A 22,295-nucleotide genomic window follows, 5' to 3' on the forward strand; every position below is an offset into this window, starting at 1 on the left:
CCTCATTGCTTAGGTGTGAGCAAAATTTATCGGGGAACAAAACCACAGAACTGTGTTGCAAAATGCTTGGAGAAAACAGAATGGAGAAAATATAGGGGAATAGCTCCTTAAATCTCACATGCATAGCTGCTATAGAGCAACTTGGTCTGCTGAACTGCAGGCCATTGCACTGTTAGAAAATCTAGTGAGTTTGTGGTGAGCAATAATTCTACTGAAACTGTGTTAACACAGGGCTTCTTAACAGGTTTATGATGCCACTTTCTTCTGAATTCCTTTGGTACAAGCCTGCTTGATGAATGTTTCCCAAGTTAAATCTTTGAGAGCCTTTTAGAGGCTGATGAAACCAGGTGATGTGTGCTGGCAGTTTTGACTTCTAATCAAAGATGTGGGCCAGCATAACTTTTAATTTTTTTAATTAATTTTTTTAATAATTAGAGACCAACAAAATCACTGCCAAACTTCTCAGACGTGGGAATGCTGCTAAGCCTGAGCAATAGATTAATGGGAAAATTACAGTTTTGGAAATTTGTGGCTGAGCAAGCACAGGCTTTGGAGGGGGTAGGCTGCTGAAGGAAATAGCATGAGATGTGCAGCAGCCTTAAATTCTCACTGCTTTCCCTGCAAAGGGCAGGAAATTCCCTAACCTGTGCAAGGTGTCCCTTGCTTTACTAGACTTGAGGAAATAATTTCCTGAAATAACAATGGTCTTTCCTTTAATTTCGGCTGGGAAGAGTTTGAAAGCACGGCTTTGCTGTTCCCAAATGGCTTTGCATCCTGGGAAGCAAGCAGCAGCCCTGATTCCCCAGAAGCTCATCATTCAGAACTTTGGCCTTTCCCAAGTTCGTTTCGGTGCTTCTGCGCTGGGCTGGCCTCGGCGAAGGCCGCAATGGCAGCCCGTGCCTCGGCCTGCTGGGCAAGCCTGAGTTTTCCTGGGGCAGAGACGGGGAGAGAGGGGAGAAGGCTGGTTTTGAATTAAGGGATTTTGTAAGCAAACAACGAAGAGAAGGGGGACAGCCGAGTCCCTCTTCCTACGAAGAGAAGGGGCACAGCCGAGTCCCCCGGCTCTCACGGGCGGCGGAACGCTGGCGAGCGGGGCCGGGCTCCGCGCCGGAGCGGCGCCGTCTCCGCGGCAACGGCCGGGCCGCGGCAAGATGTCCGCGGAGGGCGGGCGCGGAGCTGGGCAGGTCGTGTTCCGCGCGCTGCCGCAGAAAACCTTCTCCTGCCTGCAGGACAGGGACATCGCGGACCGGCTCCTCAAATGGTGGGGGAGCGCCCGCTGCGGGATGCCTCTGTCTGGGGGCGGCGGGGAACGCGCGGGCCGTGCTGAGGGCTGGGGCCATTGCCGCGCCCACAGGACGCCCGCTCCGGTGGCGGCGGGTCCGCCTCTCTTTCTCTCATTTTTAATTTTTTTTTTCATTTGTTCCCCCAACCCCTGAATTTGAAGTCCCCTTGGTATTTTCCAGGCAGGCAAATTGCGCTTTCTGAGGTGTGAGGCGTGTGTCCTGGCCTCCCACAGCGAGCCGAGATCTATTTCAGCTTCGCAGCGGGGCTCCAGCGCAGCCCCAGCCCTCCAACGAAGGGTTGGAGGCGCTTGTAACTGAGAATTGGGATAAAAAAAACAAAGTATAATCTGTCAGAATAGGGCATTATGTATGTCTTCAGAATATTTAATCTCATTTTTCCATTTCAGGTCCATGCAAGGCAGGATCACAGCACAAGCGTTCAGTTTTGACCAGCAGTTCAAGCCCTATCAAAAGGATGAGTTTCTTATGGTAGTTCTAAATCCTTTGTGTTTTAAGTTGATCTCCCCCCCCCCCCCCCACCATGAAATTATATTCAACATTAGCAGTGTTGAATGCTATTGGCCTGCTCACTGTCTCCTTGAAAGGAGGTGATTTAGGTGTGGTGCTCAAGTCTCTGATTTGTGGGTTAACTGTACTGTCCAGTAAAAATATTTTAGTCTTTACTAATGTTACTCTGCTTTAAGAGGGAACAATTTAGCCTTTCAGGATTCCCAAGAATGGAAATCTGAACTGGATGCTGATGTTGGCTTCAGGGTTTCTTGTTGGGAAGTCCACCTAGTGTGAGACTTCAAACAGTGTACATGGTCACACCTATCAGTAAATTTCTCACAGTAAATTCACAGTGCAATTAGATGTGCATGTGCACCACATATCTGGACATATAACTTTTGAAATTTATTGAATGCCATTACTTTATACTAGAATTTTGAACTCCCAGCTTTTTGAGACTCAAATCACTTGCTGATTTTGTGTCCTCCATTTCTGTCATCTGCTAAGTCAAATCTCTTCATCTGTTTGCAGACAGAACCTGTGGTTTTAAGAACTATGTGATTTTTACATCTGTTGTTTTAAAAACAACTCTTTGATATTTTATATGTCTGCTTTATATTGTTATCCCAGATAAAGAATTCAGCCTCTTTATATCTTAAAGAAATTCACACAGAGATACACCAATATTTATTTAATCTTCCACTGATAAACATTTCAAATTATTGAAGTTTACAGAATACCCATTTACCCTCTCGATGTTTGTCTCTTTTGAATTAAAAATGTAAAGATATTGCTGTGAAGTTATGAAATCTGAAGAGCTGTAAAGTAATTGGGGAAAAAAGGACCATTACATGTAATATCTGATCTCTCTGTATCCCAGAGGGGTGATAAAGAAATTTAATGATCCAGAAACTGAAAGATCCATGATTTCATTTTCTTCACAGTTTCTTCAGTGATTATTCACTCTGTAAGTGGGGGTTTTCTTAGTTGGTTTACCTATTCATGGAAACTTGTCAGCTATCAACATTACTATGGATGTCTCCTTCTTTTAATTGATAAATCAATAAGTTGAAATCTTCAGATCTTACTCTGTATCAGTTTAATAATTTTTGTGTATCTCTACATTTCTCCAAGCTTCAAATTTATTTAAAAAGAGTAAATTTTAAAATCATACTTGGCATTTCATTTTTAACTTCAATGACATTGTATGCAGAGATAAAACATTCATCCTCAGTTTTCTGTACCTCCATGAATTTCATACATTTTTGTGTGTTCTTGGACTAAAAATGTTTTATTATAAAAATGTAATACTACATATAAAAATATGCGCCTGAAGAGATCTTCTATGTATAAAAGACACTGGCTACACTGAGTTACAAACTGATAGATTTGGTGGTGTGATACTTAGTACACAAACTGGTAGATCATATGGGATCTACTTACTAATTGGAGCCTTATAATTTGTATTGAAAGTATCCAAGGCATTATGAATGATGATTTTCTGTTTCATTTCATTAACTTGTATTCTCTTATTTGAATATTACAGGCATTTTTTAATGATCAAAGTGTGAACTCCAGTTTAAAGTTGCTGTCAGCTTCAGGACAATGGACTACATTGGGTAAATTTAGAATAAATGCATCTTAAATAAAAAAGTCTGTATTTTAATGATTTTGCTCTAATTTACCACAATGACAGTTCATACATGTGTGCTTTCAGCTAGTTGAAATATCTTAAAGAATTATTTCTTTTACTAAGTAAAAGGGAGAGATTCTACTTCTAGAATAAAATAACTGAATTGTCACCTTTTATGCCTTTTTTTCTTTTGACCCCTGGATCGTTCCATAAATCAAGCACCTGAAGCTGTTTATAAATGGGTTTGTAGCATCCAGTTGACCTGATCATGTATCCAGACAAAACTGCATTATTTGTGGAATTACAATAGTACCTTATGCAGATAACATAAGGGCAGAGTTGCAGCCTGACTTGGGACAGGTCTGAGATGATTGCTCTGTTACAAATAAGTTGAGAGCAGAGGATTGGTAGAGCACACCCTGAGCTCGTGTAAATCTGCCCTCTGTACAGCTGTGGTGATTGATGGAGGCACAGAAGAGCCCCATGAGACAGGTTGCTCTGCTGGCAGCCATGCCGTGAGGGTCACTTCAACTTTGTTGCCAAATCAGAAACTTCTGGACACACTCCATTAGGTCTGGAGATGCAGATGAAACACTAAAGCAGGAAGGCCAAAAGCAAACAGCAAATTTGTGGCTCCACTTTGAAATTGCACACAAAAATTCATGGCAATTTCATGTGATAATGTAATGGTGTTTTATGCATAATGTGATCTCTGATATTGCCAAAGTGATTTTCCCTAATAGGAGTATCTTAGAGGAGGGTAGTGGGAATCCCTCATTTCTTTTGGTTTGTCTACAAATATCACTGTGTGTAAATATTTAACAGAGCTTTGGGAATTTTTTTACTTTTCCATTTCAGCTCTCTGGAATTGGCATAGGTTTTTCCCACTATATACAATGACTCTAGGCATTGCCACTTTTTTGTCAGCAAAAATAGATTTTCCAAACACTTCACCCAACTGTTAAAACAATTGAAATATATATAAAATGCAAAAAATCTGTCAAGTACCCCTTCAGGTACCTCTTTCTCTGGCAAGCAGAAAGAAAATAGATGTATTTTAAGCCAGTAGTAAACCTTTTCTTGCTTTAGACAGGATTTGTTTTAGGCTATCTGTCTAGTCTGCAACTTGACAGTCCCTGTAGTGGAGGTCAGCAGGTTACATACCTTGTGTTAAGAGTGGAGGGTCTCTTGCCAAGTAACCCAGCTTAACTCTTGGTTCTGCTCAATCTTTCTCCGCACAGAAGTGAAGCATTTTGTCCCAAGGACTGGAAGGGTTCCCTTTCTAAATCCTGAACAGCTGGTATACCCTGTTTGCTCTTAAAATTTCATCTTCCCATTCTTTGCCTATTTTTGGTGAGGAATGTTGGCACATTTTTCTATACTTAGTCTTCATGTGCATTTTTTGAAAATATAGTAAGAATTAGCTGTGAGTGGGAGGAGGTAAAAATGATCATCTAGTATTTTCTTCTTCGGGCTCACTGATACGTTAATCCGAATATACCGTTTGCTTATCACTGTGGGGTAACTTTAAAGCAACATATCTGTTGGTAAAAAATACTGGAAACTTGCTTATTTTGCCCTTTGGAAAATCTGAAGAAAATACATAGTCTACATTGATTCAAATACTACATTTATTCTGTTACAAACAAAAATGTTGGGGTTTTTTTTGTTTTTTTTGTTTGTTTGTTTGTTTGTTTGTTTGTTTTTAATGGGGGAGATAATTTGAATGCATAATATAGGGGGGTTTAGATAGATCCACAGAAAATTCCCTACTCCTGCCCTCCATGAGACTGGGCAGAAAGTATTTATGGACCTGTAGATAGATGTCAGCATTATAAAGGAAATTAATAAAACATTACAGTAATGCTTTTTTTCATAATAATTTTTTTCTTTTTAAGGCTGTAGTCTGCTCTCACCTTTTTACTTACATTTTTTGTCCTGGTAGAATTCCATAATAATACATTGTTTCAAGGACTTCAGCTTCAACATTGCTTAAAATAAAACATTTTAGGTAAATGATACACAAGGATATTCTCTAGTCTGCTTCCTCTGATCAGAAAGATACTTAATGACCTAGTCTCACACCAAACTTTTTTGCCTGTAGGGCAATTTTCCTAATAGGGACATTTTTTCACCTTGTTCTGGCTGCATGGCAGAGTATTGGATATTTCTGATGTGCTTTAAGCCACCATTCCATCTGTTACTCTGATAATTCAAAAATAAAAGCAGCAAAAGGAACAAATTTGATGCATACCCATTTATGTATTGAGTCTTGTGTTTTTTAAATAGCTGCAATGAGAACTAAATAGTCATTTTTCCATGGATACATTGCTGTCCTTGCACCTGTCAGCAGTCTTAGGGAGGCAGGACTGTATCTGCTTAAGCTCAATTAAGACTTGAAAATTTATCTTCAAAGGGGTACAGTTACCATCTATTTGTGCAAATAAAATATTAGGATTTGCCTAAAAAAGGATTCTTGAGTTGCCATATGTGCTTAAAGCTTCAACAGCTTCTGTCTTTAGAATGGGGTTTTAAAATCTGGAATATTAAATCAGCAATCTTTAAGCTACTATTATAGGTTATAATTTGCAAAGAATTTTAGATGTCATATGAAGCCATAAGTCATCAACCTACACTTTTTACTTTTGAAATACCATATTTTTTTAATACTGAGCACTGAACTTGCATTACATATAAACTGTTTTGTAAATAGTAAGTTACAAGATATTTTTCTGACATAAAAAATTTTCTTAGATTTTGGAGGAATTCTAAATATACCAAATCCAGGGTTTATCTGCCCCGTACTAGATATGTGATGTGTTAATTTAAAAGTATTCTGGGAGCACTATATAGATATTCCACTTTATAGATATACCAGAGCTGGCTGTTATAATAAGCTTAAGCTGTTTTAGGATTTCTCAGCTCTTTGTTTTCCACTTGTAGAGTTGTCAAGGCATTTCTTCTTCCTTTTTCACTGCTTACTTTTATAGTGTTATTAAAACCTATCATTCTTGTCCAGGAAATTTTGAATTTCAAATCTCACCTCTCAAATAGAGAGTAGGACCTTCCAGTGTATTTAAACTTTTCCATGTGTAGTTTGGTTTTCTGAACTAGTGAATAAATTACAAAGCTCTTGATATTTTTTTTCGATATTAAAGTTTTCATAAAACCTTTTTTCAGAGCAGAAGTCTCCTTCCCTTCCACCAATAAAATCCTTATAACTGAAAGCCTATAAATATCTAAATTTCCTATACTTTTAGCTCAGTAATTGGATCTTTCATTTTTCTCAAGTCACTTAGCATCTGATGTTTGTTAGTCAACTCAGGTTTTAATGTTGATTTTAAAATAGTTAATGTGATAAAAGCTGATTTGTCTCATAATAAATCCCTTATAAAATAAAAATTCAATACCTGTGAAAGGGAGCTGGAGAACTAGAGGAAACTGGAAGTGAGGAGGTGGGAGGAAGTACAAATAAATAAATAGAAATCAGTTTGGGCTTTTTGCATAGGTTGTAAAGCTGTAATTCATGATTTTCTGACTTGTTCTTGGTTATGTAATATGATTATTTTGTATAGTCACTATCTGTATAGGTAGGTGAAGGCACTAAACCTTTTATTCTTTAACAAGAGGTGCCCTTTTTTCATAACCATTGTCGGTAGACAGGAAGCCAAGCAATTAAATGCTGTGCTTTTGTCTTTAACAGATTTTCTTGAGATCACAATGGTCCAATAAAATAATATTAAAAGTTCCTGTTACTATGTTAGCTTAAGTAGGCATATTTTCAAGCTCTCAATTTATAATTTCACTTTATTTTTTTCCCTGGTATTGATTGGTTGGGTGGTACAGTTTACCCAGGCTTAGGTATTAAAATGCCAGCCCTACTTAACCTATGAATAAGTAATCTCTATGTAATAGTATATGGCAGAAATCCCAAGGTTTTCTGCAGGTGTGAGCAAGAGAAAATTTACTTTATGCTGAGCTTACAAATATTGGGATTGGAATGAAATGATGGGTGCTCTTGAAAGCATCATGGTTCATGCATCCCTTTCTGGCATGTTTCTGGTCCTGAAATACTGTCACGTAGAGGCAAGTTTGTACATTTCCTGAAGAGTATTGCTTAGTGATCCTTTAGGTCAGTTTGTCAGGACAGCACAGAATTTTATCTTTAATTGTATGGTAAAAAGCCTTTAGATACTGTGATGTTGCTGGCCAGTCTCCCATCGAGGGAACCTACAGAGGAGAAGAGATAAGAATAAACTCATGGACAGCTGGAGTGTTGTGAATATTCTCTCTGCTGAGACACAGAGCCCGTGTGTGAATGCTCACTCGTGCTCTCCTCCCCTCTCCTGTTCAGAAGTGCTTTGAAGGTTGTTCAGGCAGACCTGGAGATGGGTGGAGAACATGTTCTAACATTTGGGCTGAACACTTGGACTGCAGAGAGCAGACAGAACTGGGCTGAGTCCAAAGCTTCTTACACATGGGGCCTAATGCTGTTTGAGATGCCATAAGTTATCCAACACCATGCAGACAGATTTGTAGATGTACCACTGTATATAGAGAAGATATGTGCCCTTATGGACTGATAACTCTTTAAGGAAAATACTGTAGGGCAGGCATCACAAATGGCACTAGATGTCTGTGAGCAACAGGATCCAGCCTTGGATGATCTGCAAGCAGAGGGAAAGAAATGATAGAAAAATATATTCTGCATTTAATGATTACAGAGGTAATACTCCAGATTCGTGCAGGAAGTGCTGATAGTACCTCTTTCATCTTCTGAAATAGCTGCCTAATAAAGCCTACAGTGGCTACAAAATAACTTTTTAAAAAGTTCAATATAATACTTAACAAATCAAAAATTCTTTGAGGCCATGTTCATTTTGGTTTTCACTTTGTTAGCAGCTATTGACTTCCATACTTCATCGTGCCAAATTTGGCAGATGTCCTCCTATGCTTTAAGGCTTAAGCTGGGCAATATGATTTTCTAAGGGTGTGATCTACTGCAATGCAGGGTTCACACGGTGCTCCATCTATCCCAGTTTCGGTTGATGGTATTTACCAACAGGGGGAGCAGACACATGAGCCTTAATGGAAAGTAGTATTCAGATGAATTTAATGTTTTCTTTACGCTTATTTCCTTCTTAGCTTTGTTCAGCTTCTTTTTATGCCTTTTATTTTTATTTTTGTTTTTTTTAAGGGACTCTGTGACTGAGTCATACTTACATGATGTGTGTTTTTTTTTAAAACATGAAACATGCAACCAGCTTCCTGTATCTTTCAGGTTCCAAAGTGACAAAAATTGAAGCTACAGTGGTACCCTGTACACAGATTTCCATGTCATTTTTTGATCGGCTGTACTCTGAAGGAATCGTTAGAGAAACTGGAACTATTGTGAAATGTTATGATGATTATTATGATGATATTCTTATCTCTGATGAATTAAGGAAGGTCAGTATAGTAATGAATATTTTATTATAAGTTTTGCTACTCTGTTAGGTGCTATAAGGACACATTTTTCAGGCTGTTTTTTTTCTGACAGTGGTAAAGCCAGGCATCAGTAGCCATGGTTTGCAAACAACTGAGGCACTACATTGCCTGAGTATGTAAAAGCAATAATTTATTTTCCAGGTGAGCCCTCTTTCATTTTTGGGTGGAAGAAAAAGATAAAGCCTTCTTCTACCCACCTGTGTCTCAGGCAGTCAGTGCTGGGGGGTGTGTGGGGAAATGCAGCTGCTCATTTGCTTAGGAGGGGGAAACAAAGGGTTGGGTCCAAAAGAAGATGCTGTGATACTCAGAGCTGTAGGTTCACCCAGCCTTCCAGGTAGTGGATGAAATTGAATGTATTCAATAGCTACATCCTGAAGCCTTCTTGGATAGGAATGCTGATCATATCATATCTGAAGGCATTTAAAGAAAGCTATCTTAATACATTTTCTCCAAAGCAAAAGGAACTATGGAAGAGGAAGTTTTTCAGTATAATACTGGAAAATTACTAAATACAACTCCTGAACAGGCCTGCAATGTGAAACTGTTTGTTATACTCTAGTGGAAGTGTCAGAAAGCAGATTATCTGAAAAAGAATCTCTAACAGTGGCACCCTTTTAATCAATGTATGTCTTTACTGTGTTTCTTTTGACTTCATAAGCTAAAACCATTTTTTTAAACTTATGTTTGTGTAGCATTAGCAAAGCATAGTGTGGGAGAACTGGATTTTGCTCTTCCTTGTATATATAATCAACATAAGTACTAAATAATTATAGAGTTGCACTCATTTGCACTTGGCAAATCCTTTGAAGGCAATGTATTTGAACCAGTGACACTGGTTACAGGATGTGGCCTGAAATACTGGTCTGTCTTGTAAAGTTCTGGGAAAAGGTGAGAACTCAAGCTCATGTTTGAATTTCAGACGTAGTTTGTAGCCTAGCAGTTCAAAATACTGTGTATTTATCTATAAGTTGTGTACATGTGAAATGTTTTCTGAAAATAAAATGTATTGTATGTAGGAGGGTTAGAGGCAATATTTACAATTAGAGATTGTTGGGGTTTCGGTGTCTTCCCAGTTTCCTTCCTGTGGAAGTGATGTGTGTGTCAGCATTTGCAAGTTGAGGGTTTAACATTGGTTTGAAACAAAGGTGATTCGTACTCCTAAGAACTAAGAGAGCAGAAAGAATGACTCAAAATCCAGGAATGGCTTAAAATTTCAAATTAATTAGTCAGGGCTTTAGGACAGAAAACTGTAGGGGGCACCAAACTGTCTCCTGGTGTCAGAGGGTAGCCCTTGGCTGCAAGACTCCATGTTTCTTTCCTACCTGCCATGTCTTCTCTTGCTTCAGCCAAGGAGGTTGGGATATGTATGAGGTGGCCATCCAGAACAGTTGTTGCCCTGACCCCTTTTTACTCAGGTTGTGTAGTTTTGTTATAAAGAGGGCCAGAGAACAGTGGACTCATGTCTGAATTTGACCACTTTGCCTGGGCTGGCATCTGCAGTTTGGCTGACATGACTCAAAATGTCTTATAGCCGTTGTGAGTTCCAATTCCTGTCCACATTTACACGAACCAGTGTTGACACCAATCTAGCAAGTGCTCTGTGCTCACATAATATCTCAGCAAAAGGCAGGTGACACACATGGAGCAGCTGGATGCACGGCTGGCTAATCCAGGCTACAGATCAGGGCTCGCTGTAGTCGGCAGTAAAGAATGATGGGAGTTTGAGTGATCTCCTCTGGGAGGTCCTAGAATTCCTTTACAAATGTGAAATAACTGTGTCAATTTAAAAATGAAAAAGCAAATGTTAACAAAAACTGTTACCCCATTGATTAACAGCAATTGACATATCAAATATAGGTAGATTATTTTCAGATTGCTTGTTTCACTAGCATGACAGATAATTAACCAGTGAAATAACAAGACTTGAAAAATATTCCTTTATGTCTTTTGGGCATAAATCTGACAGTGATTCTGCTTTATATTATATGTAAGAATTTTGAACCAAATTGCATCAATGGAAGAAGGATTTGGAAATATGTATTTCCGTCCCTCATTCATATATTTTACATGGACATAACTTCTGTGTACCATACACCATACTAGCTGCATTATTTATAAACTGAATCTTAAATAAATTTTTATCAATTTGACTTCCTTGTTTTTTCCTTATTCCACAAGGTCTTGCTTCTGGAGGATTCGGACCATTATGACTTATTCACTCAACTGGATCGTGAGGAATTTCTGTTCTGTCTTTTTAAGCATTTTTGCATTGGAGGAACCCTTTGCCAGTATGAAGATGCAGTTGACCCATACTTGGAAACTACAAAAGCTTTTTATAAAGACTTGGTGAGGTAAGTGTTACTCACTTTTTGTACAACTGTGTACATGTACTATCCATATCCACTTAGTGTTGATTTGTGTAAATTTATTGTACATTATTGCTTCAAAAATGAGGCTGTTATTTAATCTACTTGCAAGCTTATTTGTGTCCAACAATCCAAGTGCCATGGAACAATGGCAGTAGTTCTGTGGCAAAAATATAAGCAATTTTAATTCCATCAGTCCTACATAATAACATTTTTTATATTACAATTATGGACATTCACATAATATAAGTCATTCCCAATTTAAAGAGACTTTTTTCCATAATCATCTGCTGAAAACATGGCATTTCATATATTTTTATCTCTGCTGATTTTTAATTTTTTTTAATACAGTTGGATTTTGGTCTTCCTAGTTCTGCAAATACACTTCTCACAGTGTAAAACTAAGGGTGACAGAATCTTGCTGTTAAGACAGTGTGAACTAACACACTTTTTTTTTACCAGGTTTGGTGTATGGAATTGTTTGGAACTTTATGTGAGGGGTTTTTTTCCACTGAGATTAGAAGTAATTGATCAGAGGTTTAGATTCAGACTAAAACCACAACTTTTGCCCTGCTTTGATATATCCATATGCTGACTTCTCTGATTGACAAAACTTGTATGTTCTGGTTGCTGGGAAATGGAATGCAGTTATTGGTTATACAGACTCACTCCTAGTTAAGCTAATGGGAATATAAAGATTGTAAAAGATACTACTAAAATTTTTGTTAGTATGAGTAGTTTTGGTATTTTCATCTCATACATAGATGAGAATCAAGTGGGTTCTTCAGAAGCACAGCATCTGACATAAAAGGATCCATCAGTGTTTAACTCTACCCTCCCTTTTCTTTTATATTGTTCATTCTGCACTTGAATCAAGCTGCTTGTTCCTTCAGTCCTGGGCCATAGGTGACTCTGCATTGACTGCAGCTGTTTCTGCTCTTCTGTTGTTGAATTAATCTAGGACAAAGTGCAAATCCAATCAGTTCCTTCACTTTACTGCTCCCCTTTGCTGTGGAGTTGTTTTATCCTAAACATGTTCAAGTTCTGTTCTAAGCCACTCATTTTCTTTACCTTCCTATCTCCTTAAACATCTTTTCATTCTTTTTCCTTTTCATGCTGTAAAATTTGATAGGGATGTGAAATAGTTCTTGTTACTTAAAACAGAAAAAAAGCCTCTGCCAAGATCCTCCCACAATTTCATCCTGCTTTCAAAGTTTACCTTTTCTGTATCCTCAACCTGTTCCCTATTAGCCCTTTGTATTTTCCTCTTGTGTGCGGTTTCTGTCCTTAATAAAATATTTAGGAGAAAATATTTCAAGTGTATATTCCTGTGCTGTTTGGGTTTTTTTGTTTTTTGGGGGTTTTTTTGCCAGTTGGCCCCAAGTTTTCAAGTGATGTAACTGATCTTCCAAATTTGTCTACCATGTGTCTCTCTGTTGCCTGTAAATGTCTGCTGGTCTCTCAGTGCCAGAGGAGCTGGTGTTAGCACTGGTTACCAGCTGAAAACAAAACTTACCATTTCACTGAATCTTTTATCTTTCTCCTTTGGTATTGAGTTCTTTTTCAGTCCCATGAGAAAAGCTTTTAATCTTGACATTTCAGACCTTTCCTCCCCCTTCCGAATCACAGTTGCCTTTTCCTTGGTTTCATTTCCCCCTGCTCCCAGTTTATCCAAAATTATGGTTCTGTTTTATTTCCACTGTGTTAAGAAAGAAAAAGGCAGTGACAGGCTCTGCATAGGGACGCTAATGACAGTCTTAATTTCTAATTTCTGGCCACTGTGTTACTTCATTCTTGCACAAATTACACCAGAAAATAAAGCAATTAAAATTACTTTCTTATTTTCAGTAAAAGACTGCTGATTATAGTAGTAATCTCTTAAATTTTCTTTACCAAAAAGTTCACCCTCAAATTCCTATTGAATACCAAGTTTTGTTTAAATTCTTGTTTTAGACTGCTACTCTCTGTGTGTTTTCATTGTATCTTGGATTACAGTTGCATTGGACACTTTCTATTCTTTATAAAGTGATATTAAAAACTTCACAGTATTAAAAAATTTGTAAGCTGTACTGTCCTTAAGGTTTAACTTTTATGTTTGGGGATCAGAAAGCTTGGTAAAAAAACAAATGGATACTTCAATAATCATTAGCTGCTGGCTGAGGATGTGCATTGAAAGATTAGCTGCCACAGATGAATTCAGTCCAATAACAGTAAGCTTATGGATGTATAAACTGCCACTGTTTAGTCCTGTTACAGTATTCCTCATGGGCCAGAGCCTTGGCATGAAGAGTTCCACATAAGTACCTTTACTGCAGGGAGCAGCAGACCTGTTAAGGAGCTTTTCCCTACTTACCTTTATTACAGCTTTTTTTTCCTGGCTATACCTGAGTTCTAACTCCAAGGCAGTAGCATTCAAAATAGTGTCAAAAGTTTTGAGGTTTCATTTTATTAAAGCATTTCTATGTACATTGCTTTATTATGAGAGAATGCAATAATTTTTTTGAAATTAACAACTCTAGATATTTTACAAGCTAGGGACTTGCAAATACAGCTACTAAATGGCAGACATTTTTTCTTTGCAAAAAGAGTGATATATTCTGACTAGAAAAGTAATGCACAACTTGTAGTCTGTTACTATCCCATCGGTAATTAGTCTGTGATCTGTTGAATCCATCCAAAATTCTAGTGTTTAGTGTTGTATCCTGTATAACCTAAATAATTTCAAATCACTATTCCTTGTTGTAGTACTTTGATTTAAAGGATGTATTTACATAACAAAAACTCGTTAATTAAAATATAATCTATGAATCTCTGTTGGTAAATCTTGTCCTCTGTACTTAACCCCTGATTTTTCTGACTGTCTCTCCATGGTGACAGCTGCTGTAGCATGTAGTAATGATTGTTTTCTTCTCCTTTCTTAATCTCCATCTCCATGCCCTTTTCCCCATAATGAATGAATGTATGTGAAAGCATTACGTTGTTCTTTTATTGTTTGGAAAGCCTAGTAAAATATTGCCAGTAAGGTTAGGACATAAATAAAGCCCAAAGTGAATAGAGAGACCATGAGGATGTTTGCTTTTCATAAAAAGAGAATAGATGCACGTTAAAATTATGAACTACCATGTCCAGTGAATAGTTTAGAAGTTAACAATTTGAAAGAACATGGGACTATTAACATTATTTTTAAGGAAATACTATCCTCTTCAAAAGGACGAGATAGTTTTTTTCTAAAACCTTTCAGGGGGAAATAAAGAGATAGAGCAAATGAGCTTGTCAAAGGCAACCTCTTGGTTGTCTTTCAAGTCAGCAAGTGAAGAATCTCATCTGATTTTAACAGACACAAATTTTTGCCTTAAAAAATAACCAATACTGAAAATAAACATTTTGAAAAATTACTTACAGGAAACAAACTACAAGGGGAAAATTTCTCAAGGTCATGGAATAAATAGGAAGACATTATTTTTCAACTCTTACTTTGGTATCCTAAATATATATATATAAAACATGAAAATTAAGAGAACAGAAATTGATAGCATAGTTTTCTGACAGAAGAATCTGAAGACAGAGTAACTTAAATACAACTGTTGCTTTTGGGGGTGGTGATGTATGGTAGAACGCAATAATGCCACTAATCCTCTATGTCTTGTTCTGAAAGTTGTCACTCTTTCCACAGAGATGGTTGAAAAGTTTCTGAACTGCTGCAGTTACAGCCTGGTGTGTCAGCATAAAGTGACATCTGGGTTAGTTTGGCTTAATGCACTGGTCTGTGAACTGCAGTGGTTCAGAAGCTGAGTCATGAGGTAGCTGAGCTGTCCTGCTGGGAAGGCAATCATCTCTGGAGGGGTGGGAAGGCACACAACTGGGGTTACTACTGATTTCAGCAATGCTGTCTTCATCCACCATTGAGTATGTCAACATGTCAGATGCAACAAAAGTTCTGAGAAAGCCTCATTACTGACTGACCACAGGGAAGATCAGCCTCACAGTATAGGGTCAAACACGACTGTGTCATTACTCTACAGATGAAATCAGTTAATTGGAGAGTCAATCTCTTTTATTGGCTGCAGAGATTGAATCCACAAAGGTGCTGTTGGTTGATTTGGGGCTCCTTTGTTCTTACAAAAAGAAGCTTTGCCAAAGCACTGATAACAGGGGACTGCTGTCACAGCTTGGACCTGGTGTGGTGTTCAGCTGTGCTGTATTTCACACATCCTCTTGTAACTTGTCTATACTGGGACCTTTCTTGGGAGTGGAACCTATTTGTGACACGGCAGGTTTTGAGATACGTATTTCTTGGAAGCATGTAAGTATGGAAGTTTTAAGCCTCAGCTGTTCCACAGTGAGTTAAAGTAAGTGGGAATCCGCAACATTAGATAAATTAATAGCAGTTGCATTATCTAATTTCTGAAGAAATGTAAGAATCACTTAAAGCAGACTTGAGGAAAAATGATATATTAAAATACTTTAGATAGGTTGAGATGCCTGGATTCTTTGCAATAATATTCAGTGTTATTAGTAAATATGATGAAAGAAATGGCAATCTTCACAACAGTCTAGAAATAATCCCATCCCAAGTTGCATAGCTGACTACATATACAAAATTCCAAAGGAGAAAAAATAAACCTAAACTATAATTATATACAAATTAAAATGAGCTAAAGAATGTATTTCTTCACTAGTACTGCTGCTATTTCTTGTAGTCTGTATTAAGATGCATTTCACTTTGCAGGTTCCTTTCTCAAAGAATATATGAAAAGATTTTTATGAAATGTTTAGCTGCATAATTTTTCATATCTATCAAAATGAAAACTCTGTATTTGGAATCATCTAGGTCTGGGTAATATTGCTGTGATTTAGTAGCTGAGAACAGTGAAACCAGGTCAGATTACTAGATATTTGCAATATTTTTCAGCAAAATGTCATAATAAGCATGTTAACTAACAATGACCACATAACTTTTCATGCTCAGTTGAATTTTAGCTATAAATTTGACCTTCATAAAATTTGAGCAAGGATACAGTGTATATGTTTAGAATGAATTTACTAAATTAAAGAGTCTAATTATCAGTACTTATGATATCTAATAAGTATGTATTATACCCCTGAATTTCAGCGTTCAAAAGAACCCTGAAACAAAAGAAATACGTATTATTTCTACAGTCTTCAGAGTGTCTGCATATGTAAGTATTGATAATTTTTATATGGGATTTTACAGTAATATACATAACATGAATATAATTAATGTACTTTTACACAAAGAAAATATAATATTCCATTGCAATGGCTTATTTTCCCATAGTTGTCACTTCTTTATTTGTGAACTCTTTCTCTGATCTCATCCTGTTTCTCATCCTCTTTTCTAAGTGTTCATTAGTAACCACCAGCTAAAGTTTTATTTGGTAGCTCACTAAAAATAGGTTTACTGGATTACAGTGGAAGTCATAATAGTCATCCAAAAACTAGTTAATGGAAAAAATTATAGATAATAATAAAACTTGAGTTAACAGTAAGGATCAAGGATGCACTCTTGACTTCCTATGGTTCTGTTTTTTGAAATTATGCTAGAGCTTTATGAATAGCTTGTATTGTATCTGGTTCTGTAAAGACTGCAAGGAAGTTTAGTATACAAAAAGGCTGGTGTAGTGGGATGACTCCTAACCTCTTTTCCCCTCCCTTGTCAAGTCTCATTCCTATCTGTTTCCCTTGCAAAATCATACATTTACCATCAAGATAAGTTTGAGAACTGGCACGTTTACTAGATTCAGCATATCTGTCAATTAAGTTGTTAGAGTAGGATGAACTACTTCAAATTCTTCTTGAATAACCAGAATATGTGATAATTAAATGTCAGATAATGTACTGACTTTCAACAGCAGTAGCTGATGTCATTTCAGAGTGCACAAACTTCCCTGCAGGTTGCCAATAGCCCAGTTGTTCATCTGTTGGTCATCATCTTTTAAGTACTATGTATGATTCATAAAAGGCTTTTGAAAATAAACACTTTATGGGTGTATCAAAATTTATCTTTCTGCTAGGTTGCAAACTGTAATAAAAATAAAAAGGCAAAACCCTGGTAACTGGATGTTCTCCTGTTATTACTGTTCCTTTCACATCTCTAAATCAAATGCATTGATGGGAACTTTGCAGGTTTCTGTGTTTAGGCAGATGGACATTAAAGAACCCCCCTAACTATGTTGGCCATACATTAAATATCATCAGTACTACAAAGAAAACAACAACAAACAAACAAAACCCCAACCAAACTTCAGCAAATTTTGTAAACAAAATAGATAGACAAAAGAAGATCCAGTGTTAATGCAGAGCAGGCTATCCTCCTTGTATCCTTGGAGGAAAACTGGGCATTACTGCACATTCTGAAAATTTGTGGGGTGAAGAAGAACTCTGAAATTACAGTTTCTATTAAAGAACATGCTGAAGAATTTTCTGTCGGAAAACAGAAAGGCTTAAACAGTGTGTCTAGACTTTTTGATGGTTATGTCAATCAAAACTACTCCACTCCACATGGCACTTACAGGAAGAACACCTACTGGAGCACAAATGTCTTATGTTTGTGATGAAAAGTTTCTCTTAAGGAATAACTACATTTCTGCAGTGGAGTTAGTTTCATTTATCAAATGAAAAATAACTGTAGAGTATTATAATTCTTATGTTGAGCTGAGAGTTTTTAAGCCAAGTTTTCTTGGCTTGTATCTGGAAGGAAAGGACATACCCTCCTAGCCTGATGTAAATAGATAAATAATTTTTAAAATAAATGTAATTTTAAAAGCTGGTCTTGTAAAAGTGACTTGTATGGCTGAACACAATTTTAAAACCGTATCTGAAAAAGCACACTATTAGAAATGTAAATATTTCAAAGTTTTACGTTATAGTTCACACAATCACAGAATATGCTGAGTTAGATGGGACCCATAAGGTTGCTCAAGTCCAACTCCTGGCCCTGCAAACACCATCCCCAGGAGTCACACCATGTGCCTGAGAGTGTTGTCCAAACATTTCTTGACCTCTGTCAGGCTGGTGCTGTGGCCACTTCCCTGGGGAGCCTGTTCCAGTGCCCAACCACCCTCTGGCTGAAGAACCTTTTCCTGCTATCCAACCTAAACCTCCCCTGACTCATCTTCGTGCTGTTGCCTCAGGTCCTGTCCCTGGGCACCACAGAGCAGAGATCAGTGCCTGCCCCTCCTCTTTCCCTTACAAGGAAGCTGCAGAGTGCAGTGAGGTCTCCCCTCAGTCTCCTCCAGGCTGAAGAGAGCAAGGGACCTCAGCCACTCTTCATACGGTTTCCCCTGAAGGCCCTTCACCATCATCATTGCCCTCCTTTGGACACTCTCCCATAGTTTAATGTTTTTTTTTATGTGGTGGCACCCAGAACTGCCCCCAGCACTGCAGGTGAGGCTGCCCCAGCCCAGAGCAGAGCAGGACAATCCCCTCCCTTGCCCAGCTGGCCGTGCTGTGCCTGATGCCCCCAGGACAGGGTTGGCCCTCCTGGCTGCCAGGGCACTGCTGGCTCACGTTCCACTTGCCACAGACCAGGACCCCAACGTCCCTCTCTGCAGCATCTCATTCCTCAGTCTGTCTGTACATCCAGGGCTGCCCCATCCCAGGTGCAGAATCTGACACTTTGTTGAACTCCATATGGTTGGTGATTGTCCAACCCTCTAATTTGTTGAGGTCTTTCTTAAAAATGTCTGTAGAGCTCTTGAGCGTCAAGACCTGATAGACCTGGGCATCACAAGAGAAATAATTTTAGATTTTGTGACAAAGTACTCTCTTGAACTCCACATACCCTTGAGAGCTTTGGAGCTTTGCATATAATGAAATACTTTTACAGCTTAAGTATTGGAGTGCTCACTGTTATTTTAGAACTTTCTTTACCTGAACCCAAACTGTGGCAGTTTTAGAAATCAGAATAATGCAAAGTTTATTCAATAAGTGTTTTTAAAAATTGTTAATTACATTATGCAGTTTTGAAAATGTTCAACAGGATTTTTATTTCTGTTTTATGCTATGCATATGTATTCTTAAATCATCAGCTGTGTTGCTACAAAGAAAAAATAAAATGATCCTACTCTAACATCAGTAAATCAATCATTACACCCCCTGCATGTGTGAACCAAAGTCCACTGCAGATGGAATTGGTATGATTCTTAACTTGTGTACATGCATGAATGTAAATATCAGAGCCTTTATGCTCAAGCATTTTAGGGGTTTTATGACCTCTTTTACTGACTAAAATTAAGAACCTTTTAATTTCATTAGGTTATATTGAATATTTTCCTGATACCAAGTTAGGTATATTGCTTGAAATGCCTCATTGCCAGAACTTATATTGTTTTTGTTCTTGAGTTGTTGAACAAATTTTTAGTGGGCTTACACTGCATCTAAACAGTCAAAACCTCAACTGCCATCCATCAATTCCACACAGACTGAAGGAGTGGGATCCTTGGTAGCAATGGGAAAAGAGTTTAACTACCAATCACATCTTGATGTTGATTTTGTCTTTTACTTTTTTTTCTTCAGTTACATGCATGAGCTTAGGTTATTTTTGGATCAAATTCCAAAGGCCTTTTGATGCTGAGCACTATAAAATCTCAAAATTTGCTCTCCTTACTGCAGTTGAGAATCCAGTGTTTGTTACACGTGTATCCTTAGAAAACACCTGAAGAAAGCTAGCTATCCTACAATTGGAGCCGCAGAGCTTGTATGCTGTGCTGCTTAAAAATAGAATGCTATTTCTAGCTTGTGGCATTTGACTACCATTGGAAAATTCTGGGAATAAACGTTATCAAATCTCTACCTGTCTAAAACAGTACTTTTATGAGGTGCTTAGCTTAATTTAAGATTTAGGGGTTTGAGTAATCCCTCAAAGGAAGACACTAGAACATCTAATAATGGATTCATTCCCTTCAAAACAGCAGGAGAAAATGGGGTGCCAGTAAAAGCTAAAGGATAAAATTCATAAATGGTCCTTGGTGCAGAAATGGGGACCCAGCTCTTTTCCTTCTCAGCTGACTGACTTAACCACTGAGTTACAGTTTTCATGTTTCCTTGGTCCAAAAATTATGGACCATTATTATTTTATGCAAAGGAAGACAGCTTCAACAGAAGAATGCAAGAGATGTGAAATCCGGAATAGTCTGTAGTCTGTGAGTTTAAAATTCTCCCGGAGAAAATGAATATATGCAATGTAGCAATTTTCCTCCAGCAGGAAAAGTGTAACAGAACCCACATCTCTTCAACTATTGTACAAAGCTGTTGGGGAGCAGGAGGAAACTGTTACATGTTTTAAAAGAAAAGAAGTGTCAGCTATGTATTTATTGGTCTTTCACGTGTTCAATTACCACGCTGACTAAATAAAAAACCCCAACTAAATTAAAAAACCCAACGCTTTAAAAAGTCCTCCCTCTAGTTTCTGGATCCCTACTGGATTTGAAGTGTGTCCAGCTGTGCTGCTCTGTCAACACTGAAGCTTTTATTGACATGTGCACACGTAGGATGTTAACGTGAAGAGCCCAGTTCCCCTGCTGATTGTCAGCTTAATGTATTTTTTTCAGAACCAGGATTTTGCAGCTAGGTGTCCAGAATCCCTTCAAACCCTTTCTGAGAAGTGGCACACAAAATGTTTCCAATAATAGTCCAAAGTTGTTAATGTGATCTGTAATAAGCATTTTGCTTAAATGCAAATATTGCAACTTGAACAGATGCATTAGCAAATGTTAAGTGAAAAAAAAATTATGGATGGAACAGCTTTATGTATTAATATAGAGTAAGTGATTATTTTTCTCTTTCAAAGGAAACATGATGGGCTGTTGTATATTTAATCATTTGTATTTTAGGCTCTAATTGTGTAAACACATGATTATATGTTTAATTTTACATTTTATATTAATATTACATTTACCTCAAGATTATTTGATACATCCAGCCAGAATTACTGTGTATTTTGTAGTGTTGGGATCCTCATAAGAACATATACCATTTAAATAAACTGCAGTGTATTTGTTCTATTTTGCTGTGCAATGAACAGTTACAACTGGAACAAAATTATTAGCTTCAGATTTTATTAATTCTTTTACAGATATCCCTATTGTCCCTAATACTGTTTTGGGTTTTTTTTCTTCCTTTCAGGATGCTAATGGCCTGTGTTACCCTTCAAGCAAAAGCCACCAACAGACTTTTGCCTACTTGATTGTGGATCCCTGCAAGCGACACGTGAATATTCTGTATCACTGTTTTGGTGGAAGCCTATTTACAAACTAGTTATAAACCCGTCTGGTCCCCAGTTTTATAATGGAGGTTGCCTTCTTTCTGTTGGGTTCAGGTATACATTGCATAGTTTTCTGACGAGGAAAGTTCAGCTCCTTGATGACGTGCTCGGAAGTGCTTCCCATTCACTCAGATGTTACTATGTGGTTAGTGACAAAAGTTTTCCGGTATTTATAGTTCTTGAAGCTGTTTTCTTGGCCTTTTCCCCCATTCCCTCACCCGTTTTATCTAATAAAAACTATTTCTCTAGAGGTCTCGTCATTTTTATGAGCCAGCTTTACAGATCCGCGACGCGTAACTGCAGGGGAGGCTCTGCAGTCGGTGAAAGCTCTGCGGAACCGGGAGAAAGCGCGGGAGGGGACGGGCGGCAGGGGTCCCGGGCCCATGCTCCCTCCGGGCCGGGGGCAGGGAAGCGCGGCCGCCCCTCCCCACCCCACCCCCTCGCGGAGCGGCCTCCTGGAAGTTGGGATAGAAGTTAGGGAGAAAAAAAAGTTGTGGTTGGCGGCAGCGGGCGGGAGAGGCGCGGGCGGGCGCGGAGCGGGGGGCGGTGCGGGCCGGGCCGGGCCCGCGGGCGGAGCGGGGTCCGGGGGGGCCGCGCAGCGCCCCGGGCGGGAGGCGGTGCGGGCGGGCGCGCGCAGGAGCGCTGCGAGCACGGGCTGCCTCGCTCGGATACGGTGCGGGCGGGCTCAGGAGGGGCGGAGCCGCCGGCGGAGAGTGATTCGGGCGGGCGTA

The 22,295-nt window shown here is 38.5% G+C and overlaps 1 protein-coding gene across 1 annotated transcript; it reads left to right on the forward strand.

The window, feature by feature from the left end:
* Positions 1 to 1,049: 1,049 nt before the first annotated feature.
* Positions 1,050 to 21,712, forward strand: CFAP300 (cilia and flagella associated protein 300). Its single transcript, XM_059466648.1, has 7 exons — positions 1,050 to 1,261; positions 1,691 to 1,772; positions 3,340 to 3,412; positions 8,708 to 8,874; positions 11,092 to 11,264; positions 16,393 to 16,459; positions 21,426 to 21,712. The coding sequence occupies exons 1-7, from the start codon at positions 1,152 to 1,154 to the stop codon at positions 21,555 to 21,557; spliced, it is 804 nt and encodes a 267-aa protein (XP_059322631.1). The 5' UTR covers positions 1,050 to 1,151; the 3' UTR covers positions 21,558 to 21,712.
* Positions 21,713 to 22,295: the final 583 nt, after the last annotated feature.

The sequence above is a fragment of the Ammospiza nelsoni genome, chromosome 2, assembly GCF_027579445.1.
Source record: "Ammospiza nelsoni isolate bAmmNel1 chromosome 2, bAmmNel1.pri, whole genome shotgun sequence".
NCBI lineage: Eukaryota > Metazoa > Chordata > Aves > Passeriformes > Passerellidae > Ammospiza > Ammospiza nelsoni.

Coding starts and splice junctions, on each gene's coding strand:
- CFAP300 (XM_059466648.1), top strand. CDS start 1,152: ATGTCCGCGGAGGGCGGGCGCGGAGCTGGGCAGGTCGTGTTCCGCGCG. Junction 1,262..1,690: donor GCGGACCGGCTCCTCAAATG/GTGGGGGAGCGC, acceptor TTTCCATTTCAG/GTCCATGCAAGGCAGGATCA. Junction 16,460..21,425: donor TCTTCAGAGTGTCTGCATAT/GTAAGTATTGAT, acceptor TCTTCCTTTCAG/GATGCTAATGGCCTGTGTTA.